Source organism: Gobius niger (genome assembly GCF_951799975.1).
Source record: "Gobius niger genome assembly, chromosome: 16".
Classification (NCBI taxonomy): domain Eukaryota; kingdom Metazoa; phylum Chordata; class Actinopteri; order Gobiiformes; family Gobiidae; genus Gobius; species Gobius niger.
In genome coordinates this window covers 26,494,961-26,517,505 of record NC_136867.1, presented here as the reverse complement: position 1 = coordinate 26,517,505, position 22,545 = coordinate 26,494,961, and the positions used below count along the sequence as shown (strand labels likewise).

The following is a 22,545-nucleotide window of genomic DNA, read 5'->3' as shown; positions in this document are numbered from 1 at the left end:
GTCGATAAGTCAGGTTGGGAATTAAGACATTTAAAAATCCCTCTGAAAAATGTTTCAAAAATATCGCTCAGTCCAGAAAATGTGAAGTCTGTAGGAGCTGCTGAAGTGGAGACATTGTCGCACCAATGAGATAAAAATGCATTTAGAAAATGGCCTCACAATTTTCCCGAATAAATCTAAAAAAAATCTCTCAAAACATTGAATAAGTGAATAATTAAACATGTTGTTGCGAAGATTAGGTATTTCTTTGTGTCCAGGTAAAAGTTTATATTTTATTTTGGCCCAAAACCTTGAACTAAATCGAAATAAATGAGAAAAATCGTGACTAAAACTGAACTTGTGCACATTTTAAAGATTTCTTTCGGCTGCTCAGTGATGTTGTGACAGGGAGAATGTGGCGACTTGTGCAGCCCGGCAGATTCGAGGGACCTTTTTTGGAAGTGAGTGTTTTTTATGTGTTTGTGTTTAGATCCGTGGCTGTGATGGGGGAGCGGCAGAAGGATCAGAGTCTGATCAAAGGGCACAGGGAGCGCGGGGGCCCCGATTATGGTATGGAGAGACTTACAGCCGGTTGTGGAGCCTGAATTAGACACGTGGGGTTCTTGGGGGGGATGGGGGACGGGACATGTGTTCGCGGGGTTCTCCTTTCCTCCCTTCGTCTTCGGAAAATGCTTTGTTGTTCAGGCAGATCCACACAAAAACGTCACAAAGGCTTCGACAAATGACGTGCACCTTTTTATAAACTGGCCTCTGTGGAAAATATCCCTGTTTTAAATGGTCTGTTAATCTGAGTGGTTTAATAACCCCTATTTACATTACATTTTATTAATGTATTAGTTTATTTGACAGGGACAGGACACATTAATGAACATTAGCTCCAAAGCTAGTTTTCAACTCATAAATATGTATATATATGTAAATATATATATTATTAACAAAGCAAAACCTGTTCAGAGGATCCTGACTTAAAGAAACAGGCCACCGTTTTTCATACTGAGATATGTTCTTACCTGAGCTTAGACGAGTTGATACGTGCCTATCTGGTCTTTGTGCGTGCGCTCAGTCGTGCAAAACGACTAGGGCTGAAACAACTAATCGACTACTGAAATAGTCGACAACAATTTTAGTAATTGATTCATCGTTTTCTGGTTCACACAGACTCAAATAGAGCAAAAAATGAAATGAAAATGTAGTATTTTTGATGAAAACCTACTTTGTTTTTAAAGTTAGGGTCTGTAATGTTTTGTACGTTGTAAATTTCATGAATATCCGTCTGCGTCTCGTCCACTCAGAAGCAGAATTAGCGCCGAGAGCCTCCAACAAGCATTTACTTTAAAGCTCCACCGCGTAGAATTTTACCCAAAAAATCCAATTGAAATACAAGTTTTTATTTTATGACAGATATTTTCAGCATTGAAAAATACCTCAAACAAACATGTGATTTTGCTGTGAGCGGCTCAGCTCTCCTAAGAGATGATATAACTTTACCAGGAGTGGGGACGTCTCCAGTTCGTTTCCATTAATTCGGGTCCGAAGTGCCGTCATGCAGGAGCTTAATATAGAATGTGCAGTTACACATATGGCCTGAGGTGGCAGTAGTGAGTATAAAATGGCCAACTTGCATCCATTCCCTTTAAATGTCTGAACAACTGTGTGTCACCGCTGTTCTCTGGCCTCATGGTGAGGAGTCAGGCTCTCTCAGACCGTCCACCAGAGCCTCAGTTAGCGGGGCTCGTGTGCTCCAGTCTAGCTTCTCCTTCAGAGGGGCTACACTGTGGAACCAGAGGCTCAAAAAGTGGCTCAAATCGGACCAAAGTTGTTCCCATGGTTAAAATGTGCCTCATCTTGCTTAATGATGAGTTTTATCTTTGTAACCTAAAAGCCCCCTATGGACAGGTGTTGAACATTTATGTGAAAACACTTAAAACAATGCATCTGGTTCATCCAATGTAATTGCCATGTCCATATTCAATAAATAAATACATGAAAAATGAAATGTTCAAAGTCAATAGTTACATCAAAATCGTTGCAAAACTCGGCTTTCTTTTCAGCAGCTGAGTTGGGCAATGCTTCACCCAGAGTTTTTACACTTTTCCTTATCCAGGTTCACGCGTAAAACGTCAAGTTGAAGTGATGTCCGGAGCGGTTTGGAAATGCTCCCTGAGGACGTCTGCAGACTCTGTGCCTTCGTTGCTTTGGACTTTCTTTGTCTGTTCAGTCAATAATGAACGCGGCACCAAAACCGACCAGTCACTCTTAGTCACAACTTACCAGCTTCCAGGAGCGAGGGAAGGATCACGTACGGCGCCGCTGTCTACGTGTCCACGCGCTCATCCGTGCCCGATTTCCTCCTGATCGTTTATTCAACAGCGCGTCCGCGTCAATGAATCCATTTGCAAAGATAAACTCGTCAAAGAAGTCGCTTCAAACGGGCAATAAAGGTGTCAACGCGGCGCAAAGTGCACCGCGTGCGTAAACAAACAAAAGCGCACGCGGTTTAAAACGCTGATAACTGTTTTGATGATAATGAGGGGAAAAAAGACTAAGTGCTCCAATAAGAGGAAGTATTAAATAAGGTTGTACTCACTCACAGACAAGCAGAATCTCCTCGTCTCTGCTACAAAATCTCCATTGTGCAAAAAAAAAACCGCGTTGCTCAATTTCCCGTCGATTCGGTTTGACGCTTTCGGACGTAAACACTCTGCCCTCACAGGGGAACAGGAAAACACTGAAGAACAGGGAGAAACCGCTGAAGGAGGACGCTGCAGGCACGTCTCACCCGGAGCGACCCCGAGGGGAGGGCCTCAAACCCCGGGTCCAATCAGGGGAGGCCCCGCGCTGGAGAGGAGGCCGCGCATTGGCCGCTCCGCGCGTCATTCATCCAGGCAGCGCGCGCCGGGAGCAGGGAGGGGCCGCGCGCTGAAGTGCACACATGGCGAGTTCTCAGAGAAGAACAGAGAGATATGGAAGAAAAGTTATGTGAAACTTCTTTACCGAGTGCATTTTCTCCAGTTCAGCTTTACCCAAATCTAAAAGTTTATAGCCTGCAGACCAGTGTAACGCCTCATTTGAAAGCTAAGAAAAACTTGTGTGAGCAAGCCAAAGGCAAACATCTGCCATTATTATGCATGGTAGACAATAAAGTTTTCTATTCTATTCTATTCTACTCTATTCTATTCTATTCTATTCTATTCTATGGGTATAAATGACCAGAGACACCAAACTCTGCGACTGGAACAAAGCTGTAGTTTAGTTGAAGTCGCAAAGTAAATGTGTGATTTCCTGAGTAAATACATTAACCTCTTACCACCCGCCAAAACCAAATCCATTCTCTCCTCTTTGCCATTGTCGTCACTTTTTCTTTCCCTCATGTGTTTTTGACACTTTTTTTTATCACTTTTTTGATGCTCTTTTGTCATTTTTTGCTGGATTTTTGTCTTTTTTTGCTGTTTTTTTGTCTTTTTTTGCTGGATTTTTGTCTTTTTTTGCTGATTTTGTTTCTTTTTTTGCTGGATTTTTGTATTTTTTCTGCTGGATTTTTGTCTTTTTTTTGGGTCACTTTTTAGCGGGTTTTGTTGCGTTTACATCCTCATTTTCTTCACGTTTTTTCTCTCTGTTTTGAAGAAGCTTTTAGATTTGGAGAACAGGAGAACAGGAGAAAACATGTTCAGGTAGGAGTTAAGACGTTAACCCGACCCTCCCTTCTCTCACTATCGCTGGGTGAAAATCACCTGAACATGAGCCTGCAGGGAAAAGTGTGTTTTGGAGGAAAACCCCCAGGCCATCAAAGATGTCAAAGACAGAGCTGAAGCCCAGAGACCCAGGACACTCAGATAAACCAGGGTTAAACTGATATTTTCTTGTGCCTTTAGAAGTACATCATTTAAACACAGAATGCAGTATCTGTCTGTGTTTGTTCCATTTATTATTCAACATAAATAAAACTTTATTTGTGTCTGTACAAGGCTGACACTGATTTTGTCACAGTCTGATCGCTGACTTGAGTTTGGGGAAGAGTCTGAGGGCGTTCTGCGTCGTCACCTCCATCACTTTCTCCAAAGACACGCCTTTCACTTTGGCCACGTACTCGGCCGAGACGCTGATGTTCTTCGGTTCATTCCTCACCTGCAGACGACACACACACCGTTTCAAAGGCTTCAGTTTGTTCTCGAAATCTCTTTACATTTGCAGAGAAATAACATCAGTTAACAGACACATTAGCGCTGATAAGATTATCACAAACTGGTTTCAGTGATAAGATCTGACAACAGGAAATAATACACTCAAGATCCAAAACAAACAATTTAACACAATCAGCTTTTACGTCGAGTGAAATGGTTTTGGAATAAATTAACGAAGAAATCAACGAATCAATCAACGAATAAATCAACGAATAAATCAACGCGGCCATCAGTAAAGTCATATCTAGAGACACAGCTTGATTATATTTATGGAATATATTTAAAAAGCGACATTTCCATTCTCTTAACCTCTTAACTCCCACCTGAACATGTTTTCTACAAATTATCCAAATCTAAAAGCTTCTTCAAAACAGCGACAAAAAACGAGAAGAAAATGAGGATGTAAACACGACAAAAAAATGCTAAAAATGACCAAAAAAAGCGTCAAAAAAGTGACAAAAGAGCAACAAAAAAGTGATCCAGAAAAAAATGACAAAAATCCAGCAAAAAAGTGACCAAAATCCATCAGAAAAATGATAAAAATCCAGCAAAAAAATGACAAAAATCCAGCAAAAAAGTGCCCAAAATCCATCAGAAAAATGACTAAAATCCAGCAAAAAAGTGACAAAAATCCATCAGAAAAATGACAAAAATCCAGCAAAAAAAAGACAAACATCCAGCAAAAAGTGACAAAAGAGCAGCAGAAAATGTGACAAAAGAGCAGCAAAAATGTGACAAAACAGCAACAAAAAAGTGACAAAAATGCATCAAAAAGTAAAAAAAAGTGACAAAAACACATGATGGAAGTAAAAAGTGACGACAATGGCAAAGTGGAGAGAATGCATTTGGTTTTGGCCGGTGGTAAGAGGTTAAACAAATCTTAGGCAAAATTCAAGTTCTATGTGCGCGTTTTGGCGACATCTGCTGGACAGAAGCAGCATTACAGTAGGTTTACTGTCAACATTGATGGCACAAAAAATCAAGTGAAACCTGTTCATCACAGATCATCTTTCCTAAATCTCTTCATACGGTTTATATTACCTGTTTCTCGGGACCGAGCGCCGGTGAATCCGTCTCGAGGCAAATGTTCTCCAGTGGAAGCTGTTTCACCAGTTTCTGCTTCTTGGGAGAAAAAAGAACAGTTAACAAATGACAATTGGCAACATTTCAGTCTATAAAGGAGCGGACTTAACCTCTTAACCAAGTGCTTTTGCTCCACTTCAGTTTTACCCAAATCTAAAAGCTTCTCAACTGGAGTTTACAGCCTCTAGGCCTGCACAAAGCTCAAGATCAAAACTTCCTTGTTGCATTGTTTCTGGTCACTTTTTTGGCTTTCGTGGCTTTCTTGTTTTGTTTTTTTTAGCCATGCTTTTTGTTGCTTTTTTGGTCATGTTATTGTTGCTTTTTTACCGTGTTTTTGCCACATTTTGGAAGTGTTTTGGAGGTGTTTTCGTCTTTTTTTTGTTGCTTTTTCCCCCATCTGATTTTCATCTCTCTTTAGTCATCTGTTATTGTTGCTTTTCCAGCACATTTTTGTTGCTTCTGCCACTGTTTTTTCCTTTTAGACTGCGTCACAGTTACATTACACTAAAAAACAAAAATGCGACCACAACACTACAAAAATGCAACGAAAATGTGACAAAACTTTGGCACAAACCTCATAAAAAAACAACAAAAACATGAGAGAAATGTCTAAGACTTGACCACAAAAAAAAGGGAAGAAACTTGGATCAGTTTTGTAGGTTTGCAGGTTTACCCTGGGAGGAAAATACTTGGTTTTAACATTTTTAAACTCCATATAGTCCCTTTAAAGAACAGTTCATTTTAGGGCTGCACAATTTTGGAAAAACATCTTATTGCACTTTTTCTGACTAGTATTGTGATATTGAATAGACCAGAGTACACGACATTCTTTTGCTTGCACAGAATATTCCACTGCCTCAATAATCAGTCTTTGTGGTGTTTGTAACCAATGCAAATAGTGATTTGATTGTGAGCCCAAGTTCAAACATTGAAGAATTTTATGAAGAAATCAAGTGTAAACTGGTCACCTGTTCACTGCGCACTATGGAAGGAGGGATGGAGAAGTAGTACCCGGCCTTCACTCCCTCCAAAGCCACAGACGGTTTCCCATCGAAGGCATGAAGCAGCGCTCTCTCCACTCCTAATCCACAGAACAGCAATTAATACAAACGGTCAAATTATAGGATTATAGGATATCAGATTTCAAAAACTCAACAAAAAAGTGACAAAAATCCAGCAGAAAAATGACAAAAATCCAGCGAAAAAATGACAAAAAATCAGCAAAAAAAGACAAAAATCCAGCAGAAAAATGACAAAAATCCAGCGGAAAAATGACTAAAATCCAGCAAAAAAGACAAAAATCCAGCTGAAAAATGACAAAAATCCTGCAAAAAAAAGACAAAAATCCAGCAAAAAAGTGACAAAGTTCCAGCAGAAAAAAGACAAAAATCCAGCAGAAAAATGACAAAAATTCAGAAAAAAAAGAGACAAAAATCCAGCAAAAAAATGACAAAAATTTAGCAAAAAAAAAAAAATCCTGCAAAAAAAGACAACAATTCAGCAAAACATGACAAAAATCCAGCAGAAAAATGACAAAGATCCAGCAAAAAAATGACAAAAATCCAGCAGAAAAAAAGACAAAAATCCAGCAAAAAAGTGACAATAATCCAGCAAAAAAAAGACAAAAAATACAGCAATTATTACAAAGGGTCAAATTATAGGATTATAGGATATCTGATTTCCTACCGAGCTCTTTGAGGAGGTGGATGGTGGGTCTTCCTGCCGACCGAGAGTGGACGTTTCTGGTCGATGAGGCAAGACAATGGTAAACATACACTATACTCTTAAACATTTATAATAAGTCACGTTTAGGGAATGAATGATACACAAAAGGGTAAATAGTGAGTGACCCTGTGACCTACATGGGGAGATCCAGCTGCTTCGCGAGCTCCACCTGCCGGGTTAGGACCTGTCTTTGATTGTCTTTGTCCGCGTCACCGCTCACAAACCGCGGAGTGAAATCCAGACCGACCTAATGCAAACAGATGGTAAAGCGAGTGGACGGATGAATAAATAGGTTAATAACATCATGGTACCTCTCCGATGGCGACAAGCTGGTCTTTGTACTTCTCTATGATCGGTAACGCCGCATCTAGATCCTGACAGAGAGACAGAGATAAAGATTTACTCTCACTCAGGCTTTACCTCTTAACCCCCACCTGAGCCGAGCACATTTTCTACGAATTTCAAATCTAAAAGCTTCTTGAAAAAAGTGTCAGAATAGCAACAAAATAGAAAAGTAAACAGAAAAGTAATGATATGACAAAAATGTGATTTAAAAAAAACTACAAAAATGGGACCTAAAAATGACTAAAATGGGATGCAAAAATAACAAAAAAATTACAGAAATGTGATGGAAAAAAAAAAGATAAAAATATGATTTAAAACTGACAAAAATGTGATGAAAAACTGACAAAAATGTGATGACAAAAATATGTTAAAAAAAAAAAAAGTGATGAAAAAAAAAAAAGATTTAAAAAAAGACAAAAATGTGATGAAAAAAGACGAAAATTTGTTTAAAAAAAAAAGACAAAAATGTGACAAAAAGTGATGAAAAAGTGACATTTTCTACAAATCTCTGTAAAAGCTTCTTGAAAAAAGTGTCAGAATAGCAACAAAAAAAAAGACGAAAACGAGGATGAAAAAGCCACCAAAGAGCAACAGAAAATTGATGAAATGACAAAAATGTGATAAAAAAATTACAAAAATAAGACCTAAAAATGACAAAAATGGGATGCAAAATGACAAAAAAAATGTGATGTAAATGTGATGAAAAAATAGCAAAAATTTGATAAAAAAGACAAAAATGTGATGGAAAAAAGACAAAAATGATTAAAAAAGACAAAAATATGAATTAAAAAAGACAAAAATATGAATTAAAAAAAGACCAAAATGTGACCTAAAAATGACAAAAATGTGATGCAAAAATAGCAAAAAAAACTACATAAATGTGATGAAAAAATTGCAAAAATGTGATTAAAAAAAAAGACAAAAATGTGACCTAAAAATGTCAAAAATATGATGAAAAAATGGCAAAAATTTGATGAAAAAATTGCAAAAATTGGATTTAAAAAAAGACAAAAATGTGACAAAAAGTGATAAAGTGACAAGAATGTGAGACAAAACCAACAAAAATGTGGCACAAAATGTGACAAATACGGCACAAAAATGTCAAAAAAAACGTGACGACAAGGTGAGGAAAAAGATCCTACACAATGAGTTTTGCAGGTCTTAGCTTTCAAATGAGGTGTTACTCTGGCCTATAGGCTGTTCCTCTGTAGTCGAGAAGCTTCTAGATTTGGGTAAAACTGAACTGGACAAAATGCACTCAGTTAAGGTGGGGTATGAAGAGGTTAAATACATTTGCACACTTTGGGAAACAGGTTAAAGAAAATCTCTGGAAAAGAAGTGTGTTAGAGTGTGTTGTGTTACAATAGTGGTCCTGTTTTACGGCTCCAGACCCTCACCTCTGGAGCGGCGCCTCTCTGCTGCTCTGGAGAAACATATTGAACAGGATGAACTCCAAGACATGGAAAAACAAAACCCGGGAACCTAAGAAAAAAGAAAAAAAAAGACAACATACAGATCACAAAAGCCCTCAACACAGTCAATGGACACATGTTCTGTTTCCTCTTTTGTTTGTACCTTTTCGACAGCTCTATAATCTTCTCAAATTCTCCACAATGTTCAGCTACTGCCAAAATCCCCAATAACCCGGCCTAGGACAAGCACAGGCATCACAGAATTAACATTTCACATATCAATGCCAGAAACTTCACACATTTGGACTTGCAGAATTTGCTTAGAGGCATTTTCATCCTCAATTTAGTCGCTTTTTTGACACTTTTTTCAAGAAGCTTTTAGATTTGAGTAAAGCCAAACTGGAGAAAATGTGCTCAGTTCAGGTGGGGGTTCAGAGGTTAAATATAGTTTCAATATCTTTGTTTTTTATTCCTTGAAATAGCCCACACTCAGAAAGAGTTTGGGAATGTGATGTCAAACCGCTGAGCATTATGGGATTAGCAGCAATTGCAAACTAATGGAGGTTTTAAAAGTTTAAATACTGGAGTTATTGTTCACATTAAAACACTTAGACTATTTACCAGCAGTAACTCAGCAGCTAATGGAGTTATTCCACTACTTGTTTCTTCTGTTTTTATACTGTTTTTAGCTAATGTTAGTCAATGGAAAAACAGTTGCAAAGATGGCGGATCTCCATGGTAACTAAACGTTGACTCCAGTAAAGTTATTGACATGAAACCCAAAATCATATTAATCTATTAGAAGAAGTAACGTATTTCTTCTAAAAATGACTAGAACCCTGCGTTTTACGGACAGTGCAATGGCTATTTCGAAGGAATTTGACACAATGAATAACGTAGCCAACCTTTTTGGAACTCTCAATCACTTCTTCCAAATCCTGTCAACGGGCACAAACACGTGTTAACTTAATAGTTTTAAAGCACAATGTTTACAAAGCATTATAAATCTTAAAAACGCTGTAGAACCTTGTCAAAATCCCCTGAAGAGATATGACAGTGGCAGTCGATGAAGCCTGTCATGTGGACGCCGAGCTCCAAAACCAAAACATTAGCGACTTCCGGAAAGTTTCCTCTCCTGCGCATGCGCGGAGACGCAGTGCGCTCGATTTACTGTACAGCGTTTGCTCGAAAATAGTAGCAGATTTTTATTTTATTTTTTATTATTAAAAAAAGCTTACAGGCGCACTTTTTCAAAATATTCAAGTACTTATTGAGTACAAAACAACAGTAGAACAATACATGCAATACATACAAGACATTCTTGAAGTTACAAAGTTTTAAAGAGTCCTTCAGAGATATTCATTCTTTTAGAAAGACAATAAAAATCGGGTTTTGTGTTACCAAATTTACATTTGTGTTTTTTTCTTTGGCAAAATAATACTATTATTAAGTGTGAATTGTTTTTTCTTGTTCTCCAAAATAGTTCTGAATGTAATATCAGTATAAGACAAATATATTGTTCCTAAATTATTATGTGAAGCCCATAAAGAAAAACTGTCCCAGATTTTTTGTAAAAACACAGTAAAAAACCAGCAGATTTCAGAGAGAGAGAAAAAAGTCAAAAGATGCGGCCTAAAAATGACAAAAATATGATCAAAAAATGACAAAAATGTGATCAAAAAATGACAAAAATATGATTAAAAAAAGACAAAAATGTGATAAAAAAATGACAAAAATATGATTAAAAAAAGACAAAAATGTGATAAAAAAATGACAAAAATATGATTAAAAATGACAAAAATATGATTAAAAAAAGACAAAAATGTGATCAAAAAATGACAAAAAATGTGATGAAAAAATGACAAAAAAGTGAAAAAAATGGTAAAAATGTGATTTAAAAAATGACAAAAATATGATGAAAAAAAGACAAAAAAATTGACAAAAAGTGATGAAAAAGTGACAAGAATGTGTGACGAAAACAACAAAAAATTGGCAAAAAATGTGACAAAGACGAAACAAATATGTGCCAGAAAAAAAGTAGCAAATTTGCTAGAAATTATTTTTTATCTTATAATTATTATGTGACAAATTAGTTTTTATTTAAGCATAAATTATGATTTATTATTTCTACTAGGGCTAGCACATGGACATGAGCTCTGAGTAAAAGCATCGTCTCATGTTAATGATGATGCTCTTGTTCCCTGTCAAATAAATCAAAGTTGAACGTGACATGAGCCAGGCCAACACAGTACCATCTTTAATATTTTTTCCCAACCATTTTGCAACTTTGTTTTTTCTCATAAATCTGCTTTTTTTAATGGCAAATGTTTGACTTTTTTTTTCTCACATAAATTTGCGATTTTTTTTCTAGCAAATTCGCAACTTTTTTCAGGCATATTGTTGTTTTTTTCTCTTTCAAAATCTCGAAAACTTTTTTTTTTTTTTTCACTAGCTGGCCCCAATGCGCCGCCGTACTAAACACCGCTTCTCCCTGCAGGTGTGAATATCAAACGCCCCCTTGTGTGATAGGTCAAAGCCTGCAATCACCGCCTACTTTCGCTTTATTTCCTTGTTTTTGTTCATTCATCATGTGATTTTTTACTTGTTACTTAATCTAAACCTGTTTTACGAACCCGGGCTCTCGGATCAAACCGACAGCACTGATTTTTGGGGAGTTTAAAACCTGCAATGGCGGCAGTTCTAGGCTGTATTTCCATATTTTTGATGATAATAGGGAACTGTGCAGCCAAATATGAGCCGAATTGGGACTCGATCGACTCCAGACCGCTGCCACAGTGGTTCGATCAGGCCAAGTTTGGCATCTTCATCCACTGGGGGGTCTTCTCTGTGCCCAGCTTCGGCAGCGAGTGGTTCTGGTGAGAATTCTACACATTTACATATGATTAATAGTTTTATATCTGTTTATAAACTGATTGCACTTTATTATAGTATTCCCATGTAAAACTTAATCTGGAGGTTTTGTTTTATGAGTTATTCTGCATATTTAGTCTGTCTCCTTAACCTTAGAACACTATCACTCTAATTCATAACGCCGGGTGATTTTAATCCGACCCAAAAAAAGTACTTGTCATCAATATATACCAAAACAATACATGACACATTTAAGTCGTGTTCTTTTATATTAAACTGTGTCATGTCTAATAAAATGAAAGAAAAGAATCAGATGAAAATGCTCCAAAATTACTGGAAAATTCGGAATTTGGGAACAAAAAATTTAATATTGAAGATGGAGCCATTCCTGGGATATGTGAGACTTCTCTGATAAAGGCTCATTGTCCTTGGCACAAACAGAGACAGGAGAGAGAAACTAAATGTCATATTTTGAATGTTCCTGTTCCTCACTCACTGTGAGGCCAGAGACACCGAACTCTGCGACAGGAGCAAAGCTGGAGTTGAAGTCGCAAAATAAATGTGTGTCAACCTTGAAAGGGGCAAGATTTCCTGATTAAATACATTAACCCGACCGTCCCTTCTATCACTATCACTGGGTGAAAATCACCCAAACATGAGCCTGTAGGAAAGTGTGTTTTGGAGGAAAACACCCAGGCCATCAGAGATGTGAAAGACAAAGCTGAAGCTCAGAGACCCAGGACACTCAGATAAACCATCATAATGAAAATCACATACATGTATTTGCTCTAGGGTTATGACACCCCCTGCTGATGTCATAAAGTGTTGTTCCTCTGTGTTTTCAAAGCCCAGGCACATTCAGTGAATCGTTTCACAACTCAGTTTGCCTCAACTACTGAGCTTGGATCAATGGTTTGGGCTTTAACCTCTTACTCCCCACCTTAACCGAGCACATTTTCTCCAGTTCAGCTCTACCCAAATCTGTAAGCCTCTTGACTGGAGAGCAACAGTGTAAAACAGTGAAAACTAAAGACCGACAAAACGGATCCTTACTTTGTTGTCGTCGGGATTTTGTCACATCTGAAGCTTTTTCTTGTGTTTTTTTAACTTGTTGTGTTATTGTTGCTTTCCTAACATGCTTTTGTCACTGTTTAGTTGCTTCTGTGTTGCTTTTTTCCAGATAGATAAGATAGATAGATAAATACTTTACTGATCCCAAGGGAAATCCATGTCTCAGCAGAAGCAATATATAAATAATCCACTAAAAACACAAGTCAGCAACTGTAAAAATGAGTCCATTCTGTCACTTATCACAAGACATATTACACAGCTGAATGGCCTTAAGGACAAATGACTCCTTATGGGAGAACATGTCTGTATAGGCAGCCCAGTCCAGTCTGTGGTCCAGCTGTAGGCCCAGGTCCACACTGTCTCCCTCGATGGAGACCGGCTGCAACACTTCAATGTTGTTTCAATGTCACTTTTTTTTGCCTTTTTATTTTGCTATTGTTGCTTTTCTGGCACTTTTTAGTTGCGTTTTCATCCTTGGTAAATAAACATTAATGTCTTAATAAAGCATTCATGTCTTTATGGCCTCATAGGTGGTACTGGCACAAGAACATGACGGATTACGTGAACTTCATGAAGAAGAACTTCCCTCCCGACTTCCAGTACCAAGACTTCGCTCCTCACTTCACTGCAGAGTTTTTCGACGCCAAAGAGTGGACGGACATTTTCAACGCATCGGGCGCGAAATACGTCGTCCTCACGACCAAACACCACGAAGGTACGAGCCGGGAAATAGAACTAGGATGACATTAGTAATTAAACGTTGCTTGTATTTTATTCTATTTATTGGGTGAAATGTAGCGCTCTATGGCTTTAACATTTCTAAATGTGTTGTGCATTGAACACAATTTGTCAAGTTGAAAAGCCCTGTCACTTCTGTAATTCTAAACTGTAAAGATGATGAAACAAGTACCTCTTGCAGAAACTCTATTATTGGTTTGAAAATGGCCCTATAAGGGATTAGAAGAGACTTTACTGTCATTGTACAATTCACTTGGCCTTTTCCCCACATAAAGCTAAAGTGGCACCGCATGAGGACGTGTCAATAAAGTAAACTTAAAGGGACTATACAGTAAGTATATTCAGTATAACAGTATAAGTATTTTCCTCCCCTGCACGTTCCAGCCACGTCCTAATGTGTAGAATGAGCCCAGACCTGTTCACCACAACTGCCTCTAAAATCCTGCTCTCAAAAAGTTGCCGTCATGCACGAGGTTAATATAGAAGCTGCAGTTACGTTTAAGACCTGAGGTGGCAGTAGTGAGCATAAAATGCCCAACCTGCATCTAGTCTCTTAAAGCAGTGTTTTTCAACCTTTTGGAGCCAAGGCACATATTTTTCATTAAAAAAAAAAAAAAAAAAATCACGAGGCACACCACCAGCAGAGAATTAAAAAAATGTAACTCTCTAGCCTATATTCAGTCGTTCTTATCAAAGTGTCTTGAATAGGAACACCATATAGTCTCGCCAGCCACAATGCCATTGATCATCACAAATGTGTGTGTTTCAGAGTGTGCATGGGGGATGACGGATAGAAATTAGCCCAAGGCTACAATCCGGTGTGGCTTGTTCATTAAAGGGCCATGTCCTAATGTGTAGAATGAGCCCAGACCTGTTCACCACAACTGCCTCTAAAATCCTGCACTGTCACTCATGCACGAGCTTAGAAGGTGCAGTTACACATAGGACCTGAGGTGGCAGTAGTGAGAAAAAAAGACCAATCTAAAGACCATCTAGCCCAGGGGTCGGCAACCTTTAACACCGAAAGAGCCATTTGATCCGGTTTCCCCGGAAAAGAAAACACTGGGAGCCGCAAATACTTTTTGACATCTAATGCTGGGTTTACACATAACGACGACAAGTCACGAATGCCACGAATCCACATTCGTGGCCGAGGATCACGAATGTGGGTGATACGGGGTAGAGGTTTCACGCGCCGCCACGAACTGTTGCGACCTGTTACTGCGTGTTACGATTAATGGCACGAATTATTACGCACGGTCACGAATATGCGTCCCGCGCTGTTGCGCGCTGCTGCGAGTTATTGGGAATTGTCGCGTTCTGTCAAAAATCTGTCAAGAATTGGGCGAATGTGGACAAGATCGCCTGCCGCGCACACCGGGGTGGAGGCGGAGCAGGGACGTCTCGCTCCGCCGTGCTCCCCTGACTCGTTGGACTCTCGCCAAATCGGGTTAAACAAAAATCAAATAGACCAGCTCAGGCCTGTGCATATACTGGAGAATAGCAATAGTTTTTCAGTCTATGGGACAGTCACACCAGTTCAACCCCACTCCTGTCAATGCGTAACACGGGCAAACGCATCAACAAACACACGCGCTTCATGTCAGATAAGTCCGTGCAACAGCCGCACAATTTGGGCTGACTTTACTTCACAGAAAAGCATAAAAACACTACACTCACTGTGCACTCGATCTTCTGAGAACCCCTCGAACTTGCTGCTCTTAAACCTCGTTATCCATGATTCTCACTCGTCTGGTCAGTCCTCAGCTCCAGCTGGAAAAACTTTATAATCGACAAAAACAGGCCTGTCTTCACCTGCCCCGCGAAAACCGCCGCTTGTTTTACGTGTCTAAGGTTGTAAATAAGCCTTAACTTATCTGTGGTGTAGCTGCTGGAACCACGCGCTGTTGTTTTGGTGCGAGTCAGCGTGGGAGATGCATTCAGGGACCGCGGGAAAGGCGCTTCTTACTGTCCCTTTTTTCCCCACAAACGCGGGGAAAATCGGGACAAATATATAACAGTGGGGTTCTCCAGCGGGGGGGGGGGGGGGGGGACAGGGACTGGCTCCCAAACATCAGGAGGAACGACTGCAGGAGGAGGAAAAGGCGGCGTTTTGGCGGGTACCGGCTTTCACGAGTATCACGTTTATTTTGAGCGACGAAAAACAATAAAATATATTTATTCTAACATGTCAAGAACACAATAATCTTCCAATTTAGAACTAAAATATTCAAGAACTAACACAAATAAAACACACTTCAATTAAATATTTAGGTTTTTTTTTTTTTTTTTAATTTATTTTCCCAAGCCACTCAGAGCCGCAGTGTAAGGATGAAAGAGCCGCATGCGGCTCCGGAGCCGCGGGTTGCCGACCCCTGATCTAGCCCCTTTAACATGCACTGTCTCAACCAAATTAACCAATAAAATAAAATAAATAAGGATCTGTAACAGAAGCTGCACTGTCATGTCCCACTGAGTGAGTGGCTCAAACCCAACCCTGAATATTTCTTTAGTTTTCATGTTGTTGTTTTTTAGTTTTTCTCTGGAGATTTTGGTCATAGCTTCAGTCTCATTACCTACTACTATTAACCTCTTAACCCCCGCCTTAACCGAGAAAATTGTCTTACTTTACATACATTAGCTTACAGCCTATAGGCCAGTGTAAGGCTTCATTTGAAAGCTAAGACCTACAAAACGCATTTAAGCTTCTTCCTTGTTTTTGCTATCACATTTTAGTCATTTCTGTTGCATTTTTTAATCAAGTTTTCATTGTCTTTTCATCACTTTTTGTTGAGTTTTCATAAAAAATGTTGTCACTTTTTCATTGCTTGTCTGGTCTCTGTGTTCTTGTCTGTGCAGGTTTTACTCTGTGGGGCTCTAAAAACTCGTGGAACTGGAACGCGGTGGACGTGGGGCCAAAGCGAGACCTGGTGGATGAACTTTCTTCAGCCGTGCGGGCCCACAGCGACATGAGGCTGGGTTTGTACCACTCCCTGTTCGAATGGTTCAACCCGCTGTTCCAACTCGACGCCGCCAACGTCTTCACCACGGACTACTTCCCCTCGTCCAAAACGCTGCCGGAGCTGTACGAGCTGGTGCTGAAGTACAAGCCCGAGGTGCTGTGGTCGGACGGTGACGGGGACGCGCCGGACACGTACTGGAACAGCACGGGGTTCCTGGCCTGGCTCTACAACGACAGGTGAGAGGAGACTGGGGAGACCTGAGAGTTTCCAGATACTAAAATCAGATGAAAACCCTGATCTAAAATACTCACCCAAAACACTCACCTCCAAGTCAAGTCTTGTGAGAGTTGGCCTCCATTACACTTTGCTGGAAAATTCAATATTGATATGAAACAGCTAAAACAAAATTAGTAGTAGTTTCATTTCCTGATTCTCCAAGCGAAGCTACCATAAGCCCCTCCCACCCTTTACCCTGCGATGAAAGCTGAGCAATAGATTTGAGAGGTAAAAGAAGCATTTCCTGCATATGTAGGGCCTCAGGAGAAGATTTTTCGGTGCTGCCGCCGTGAATGTATAAACAGCCACTTGGGGAAGATTCAATGATTGCTCAAAGATGCGCCAGCGGCTCGAAACATAACTCCAGGTCTGTTTTTGAGAAGAGAATGACATTGTGGCATGGTAAAAAGGTCTAAAAAGTCAGTTCAATTTGCATAATCCCCAGCATTAAAGGAACAAGCCGCCATTTTTCCATACTGAGATATGTTCTTGCCTGAGCTTAGACGAGTTGACCTAGTGCCTAGTCTTAGTGTGTGCGCTCAGTCACGCAATACGACCAAAGATGTTGTTAGCCTTTGGCCTCTCCCAATGTATTCCTATGGCTCCAAACGGGGGTTAAGTTGGAAGCTACCATGCTCTTCCACGGGCACAAAGACCAGATAGGTACGTGTCAACTCGTCTAAGCTCAGGTAAGAACCCACTCACATTTCCCTCCCTCCTCCGCCTCTGCTCCTCCCTGAGGTGGCTCTGTTATAAAGCCTGATGGCATGAGGGACAAAAGAGTTCTTCAATCTGTCCTTGGAGCATCTCAGAGAGAGGAGTCTGGAGCTCACGGCACTTCTCTGGCGGGGGAAGACCGAGTTAAGGGGGTGCCCAGTCCAACCGCCGAACCCACCCTCCTACTGAGCCGGTTCAGCCTCTGAGTGTCCCTTTCACTTGCGCTGACCCCCCCAGCTAACAACAGCATAAAAAAGAACACTGGACACAATAGACTGATAAAACATGTACAATAACTTAGCTAACTGAAGCTGGTTGTGGGGAAAAAAGCTCTGCACTGTAAACCTAGTTCTAAATGGTTCAACTACTGAAAAAAAATCAAAAACATAAAAGATGTAGCTTTAAAGGGGCTAGATGCAAGTTCGACATTTTATGCTCACTACTGCCACCTCAGGTCATACTTGTAACTGCACCTTCTATATTAAGCTCGTGCACGACGGCACTTCAGACCCGAAGTAACACTTTTTGAGTGACAGTGCAGGATTTTAGAGGCAGTTGTGGTGAACAGGACTGGGATCATTCTACACATTAGGACATTGTAGGACACATGTAGGGGGAGGAAAATACTTAATTTTAACATTTTTAAACTCTTTATAGTCCCTTTAAAGATAACTCTTAAAGGCACGACACCTGATTTAAATTTTCTTGTAGTGAAACGAAATGCGATTTGTCCTTCTGTAGAGTAATGTGTAATCTCAAACATGCATCAGTGCATCTAATTACAAAGCATTTGTATCGTTTTCTGGCTCGCTTTCTGTGACGCTGACTCTGAAAAGTGCCCCGGACAGTTTGAAAATGTCAATCATCTCATCCCTGTGAAGAATCAGGATGCAAATATCTTAAGAAAGTTAGGAATGAGTTTTGACCACTCTTGGGCTTTAATTCAGGAACTAGATCATTCAAGATTTATGAATCTCTGAATCCCACCAGACGCCAGAGTACTGAAAGCACTGAGTGTTCTGTGTAGGTGGTCCAGAGGGATAAAATGGGCAGTAACATTAGGCAACAGCTTCTTTTGCTTTTGATTCTAATATCTAGATGAAGAGATGAGAAATGAGACTCACAAACCTAGAAAGTAGAAAACACTAAAACACCAAGAAACACCTTTGACCCATATCCAGAGACCTGTTGGGAAACCTTAGCAGGGACAAGAACCTACTGACAAAATCTAGGATCATTCAACCCTTTTTCAGACCATCACTCTGAGCCTTCCCTCTCCCCCCCTCAGCCCGGTGCGGGACACGGTGGTGACGAACGACCGCTGGGGCTACGGCTCCATCTGCAAACACGGCGGGTACTACACGTGCTCCGACCGCTACCAGCCCGGGCACCTGCTCAAGCACAAGTGGGAGAACTGCATGACCATAGACACCAAGTCCTGGGGCTACAGGAGGAACGCGCCGCTCAAAGACTACCTCCGCATCGAGCAGCTCGTCTCCGTGAGTCTGTCCGCGCACATTCACGACGGGACTTTACAGAATATCCCAGAAAATCAGTGACGCAATGTCCATATCAAAAGAAATGTACTATACTTTGCAAATTAGTCTTAAATTGACTTACATTTTTGCCTTGGTTTCTACTGATTTAATACAGGGTTTCCAAAGATCCAAAATGTTTGTCTCTGTGCGTACTGAAGTCTCCTCTCCTTTATCTCCCAGTCTCTGGTGGAGACCGTCTCGTGCGGGGGAAACCTGCTGATGAACATTGGTCCCACTCACGACGGCCGGATCTCCCCCATCTTTGAGGAGCGTCTGCGGCAGATGGGCCAGTGGCTGCGGGTCAACGGAGAGGGCATCTACAACAGCAGCGCCTGGAGGGCCCAGAACGACTCGGTTACCCCCGATATATGGTACTAAAGCGGGACAAAACGGGAATACATGAGCAGCAAGGACTTAAGCAGTAAAAACTAGAGACACATCAATGTTTTTCAATGATATCAATGATTTTTAGCTAGTTTTTCTTCCCTTAACACCTCAGTTTTGATGTCAGAGTGAAAAATAGACTCTACTCATGTAACGCATGCCCCTAGAGGCCATAAGCGCCACTGCAGGTGTCGTAGCATGTTGTGTTTTTACTCATTAATTGTCTGTGAGAGTAAATACTACGCTGACAGAAAAGACAAAGGGACAGAGGGATATTATACATCCAGTTATACAATGGAGATCATTTTTTTCACTCAAGCTTGGCTGTAAATACTGTTTAAGTGGCGCTAGCCCACAGTTAGCTTTGCCCGTTAGCCTGTTAGCTTCTTCTTCGTGATTCCATTTGTGTGTATTGGTGGCTCCAGAGACACCAGGGGGAGATGAAAGACCCCGCCAATCATACCATTAACACTTGTGTTACCTCCAGAGGGACTACGGAAAGGATTTATTAAGGTTTACAAGTTACTTAGTACTGCTTTAATCTGAAATTATTCCAATTACTCTGATTCACCTGCAGCGTCTCGCCTTAAAAGCATTATATGAGGCCAGTTGTTGCCTGTATGAACCCAAACTTGTCAAATTTGCGCAGGTACACGTCCAAACCGCAGGAGAAGACCGTCTTTTCCTTCCTGCTGCAATGGCCCGACTCTGGAGCCGTGGTCCTGGGGGAACCTGTCCCGACTGAGGGCCAGACTCAGGTGAGAGCGGATCTGGGCTTTTTACCATGTTACAATATTCATCAAAAACAGACCTGGAGTTGGGTTTACGTGTAAAGGGTCAGAAAGTGATAAGGATGTGTTTGATGTTAAAACATAGATATAATAATTAGAGATTAATGCCTATTCAACCCCATTCATAGAAAAGGTCCCGAGTCCTGTGTGAACCTTAATGGCCGCTCTGTCTCCTCCTACGTAGCCTGTTCTTTAAAGGGACTAGATGCAAGGTGGCCATTTTATGCTCACTACTGCCACCTCAGGCCATATGTGTAGCTGCACCTTCTATATTAAGCTCGTGCATGACGGCAATTCGGACCCGAAGTGACACCTTTTTGAGTGACAGTGCAGGACTTTAGAGGCAGTTGTGGTGAACAGGTCTGGGCTCATTCTACACATTAGGACATGGCTGGAACATGTAGGGGGAGCAAAATACAGAATTTTAACATTTTAAACTCCCTATAGTCCTTTTAAAAGGGCAAAAAGGCAGGAATCCCTGCACTTGTGGAGCGGGCGGAGCCTCCACAGAGCTCCAGAGCTTGATTGAAAGGCTCTGGAGTCAGTCAATGTACTGAAAATGCTTCCAAATTTCGGGCCGATAAACAAAAACTAATGTGGTAAAAATATTTCACCTCCCCCAGCGTGGTCACATGGGTCATAGCGATTTTTAGCAAAAGAAAAACTCTTTGGAGCCAGGCTTTTAAGCTGTTCTTGGGAGGTCGGAAGTCTCATTAGAATCAATGCTTCCAGGTGTCTCTTGGAGTCACTCCTGACCACCAGGGGGAGGTGTTACAGCAATGTCAGCTCCCACCATAAGGACCATAGAGAAGCAGTTCCTTGCCCATTGTGTTTAAACCAAAAGCCTGCAAAAAGCTCCAGCAATGTCCTAATGTGTAGAATGAGCTCAGACCTATTCACCACAACAAGTCAGACCGGTGCAGATCAAAGACTAGAGTAAATATTATATAAGATATGCTCGGTATGAAAAAAGACGCCCCCCACTGGCCAAACAGGGCTAAAACGGAACTAAAACTGTAAACTCCTGCCTTTGGTGTGTGTCCAGGTGGCGCTGTTGGGGTACGGTCCTGTGAAGTGGGAGTCCGCGAAGCCCAAGGGAATGAAGGTGCTGCTGCCAACGCTGTCTCTAAACCAGATGCCCTGCCAGTGGGCGTGGACTCTGAAGATCACGGGGGCGGCTTAAAACACAAGACAAAACTCACCTCAGGGACGGGAAGAATGTGAACTTCTACGGGTTACTCAACGGAGATCTACAGGGAAATGATTTTGTTTTGTAAATGATATTTGTATGTACTGTGCTTTACTGAAGTTGATTAGGAGATACTGAATCATTTTTATGTTTCACACCGATGATTTTTCAATAGAAATGAGGAATAAGCTGCGTTTATATGAAGTCGTAGAATTGAAAGTTTAGGTGGAGGCAGCTAAAGATCTGATTGTATAATTTCCTTTTAATCCAAACATCTTCTCTGAACAAAGGTGAATATATTTTCTCACAAAAGCGCCTAAAAGTTGTACATGTCACATGCATAGCTTTATTGTCATTTGTAAAATCCTATAATGACTTAACCTCTCACCCCCAGCCTTAATCGAGTGCATTTTCTCCGGCTTGGCTTTACCCAAATCTTACAGCTTCTTAGAAAAAAAGCATCAAAATAGCAACAAAAAGGAGCCAAGAACAAGAGTGACAACGCAACAAAAGAGTAAAAAAAAGCGACGAATATGCAAGAAAAAAGTCACAAAAGAGCAACAGAAAAGCAAGGTAAAGGATCAGTTTAAATGAGATTTGTAGGCTTTGAAAGGAGGCGTTACACTGGCCTCTAGGCTGCATGCTTTTAGATTTGGGTAAAGCTGAACTGGAGAACCATAGGTGAGGCTGGGAACGTAGATTGATGAGTAAATCGAGAGCTTTGCCCCCGACTCCTTCTTCACCACAACAGTCCGATACAGCGACCGCACTGATCCGCCTGTCGATCTCACACTCCGTCCCTCACTTATGGTCGTGAGATTTGGGTAATGACCGAAAGGACAAGATTGCGGATACAAGCGGCTGAAATGAGTTTCCTTCGCCGGGTGTCTGGGCGCACCCTTCAAGATCGGGTGAGGAGCTCAGTTACCCGGGAGGAGCTCGGAGTAGAGTCGCCGCTCCTTCGCGTCAAAAAGAGCAGCTGAGGTGGCTCGGGCATCTGTTCCGGATACCTCCTAGTCACTTCCCTGGGGAGGTGTTCCAGGCATGTCCTATTGGGACAAGGCCTCGTGGAAGACCCAGGACACACTGGAGGGACTGTCCCCCCAGAACAGCTGGAGGAAGTGTGTGTGGATCAGGAAGTTTGGGCATCTCTGCTGAGACTGCTGCCCCCGCGACCCGGCCCCGGATAAAGCGGAAGAAAATGGATGGATGAACTGGAGAAAATGCACTTGGTTAAGGCGGACTCGGGAAAGCAGTAAAG

General features: G+C 41.0%; 3 protein-coding genes across 5 annotated transcripts in view; 1 reads left to right on the top strand and 2 right to left on the bottom strand.

Moving 5' to 3' along the window:
• The window catches only part of coq8ab (coenzyme Q8A-b), a 30,947-nt gene extending 28,223 nt beyond the window's left edge, over window positions 1-2,724 (bottom strand). The window contains exon 1 of one of the 2 annotated variants that reach the window (XM_079573505.1): window positions 2,588-2,724. The gene's annotated coding sequence lies outside the window, so the exon portion shown is untranslated. The remainder of the gene's footprint in view (window positions 1-2,587) is intronic. The other variant, XM_079573506.1, reaches the window with a different exon arrangement.
• Window positions 2,725-3,898: 1,174 nt separating this feature from the next.
• LOC306975807 (putative deoxyribonuclease TATDN3) lies at window positions 3,899-9,898 on the bottom strand. Of its 2 annotated transcripts, none has more exons than XM_079573567.1 (10): window positions 9,773-9,898; window positions 9,652-9,684; window positions 8,910-8,983; window positions 8,732-8,816; window positions 7,301-7,363; window positions 7,127-7,236; window positions 6,951-7,006; window positions 6,233-6,345; window positions 5,223-5,303; window positions 3,899-4,125 (listed from the first exon to the last, which is right to left on the bottom strand). In XM_079573567.1, the coding sequence occupies exons 1-10, from the start codon at window positions 9,887-9,889 to the stop codon at window positions 3,982-3,984; spliced, it is 876 nt and encodes a 291-aa protein (XP_079429693.1). In that variant the 5' UTR covers window positions 9,890-9,898; the 3' UTR covers window positions 3,899-3,981. The 2 variants fall into 2 exon arrangements, with proteins under 2 accessions (XP_079429693.1, XP_079429694.1); XM_079573568.1 differs by having other exon boundaries at window positions 5,223-5,300.
• Window positions 9,899-11,421: 1,523 nt separating this feature from the next.
• On the top strand, window positions 11,422-21,454 carry fuca2 (alpha-L-fucosidase 2). The gene is made up of 7 exons (XM_079573526.1): window positions 11,422-11,622; window positions 13,219-13,403; window positions 16,286-16,625; window positions 18,671-18,881; window positions 19,101-19,291; window positions 19,954-20,062; window positions 21,141-21,454. Exons 1-7 carry the CDS (start codon window positions 11,435-11,437, stop codon window positions 21,276-21,278), a joined length of 1,362 nt encoding a protein of 453 aa, XP_079429652.1. The 5' UTR covers window positions 11,422-11,434; the 3' UTR covers window positions 21,279-21,454.
• Window positions 21,455-22,545: the final 1,091 nt, after the last annotated feature.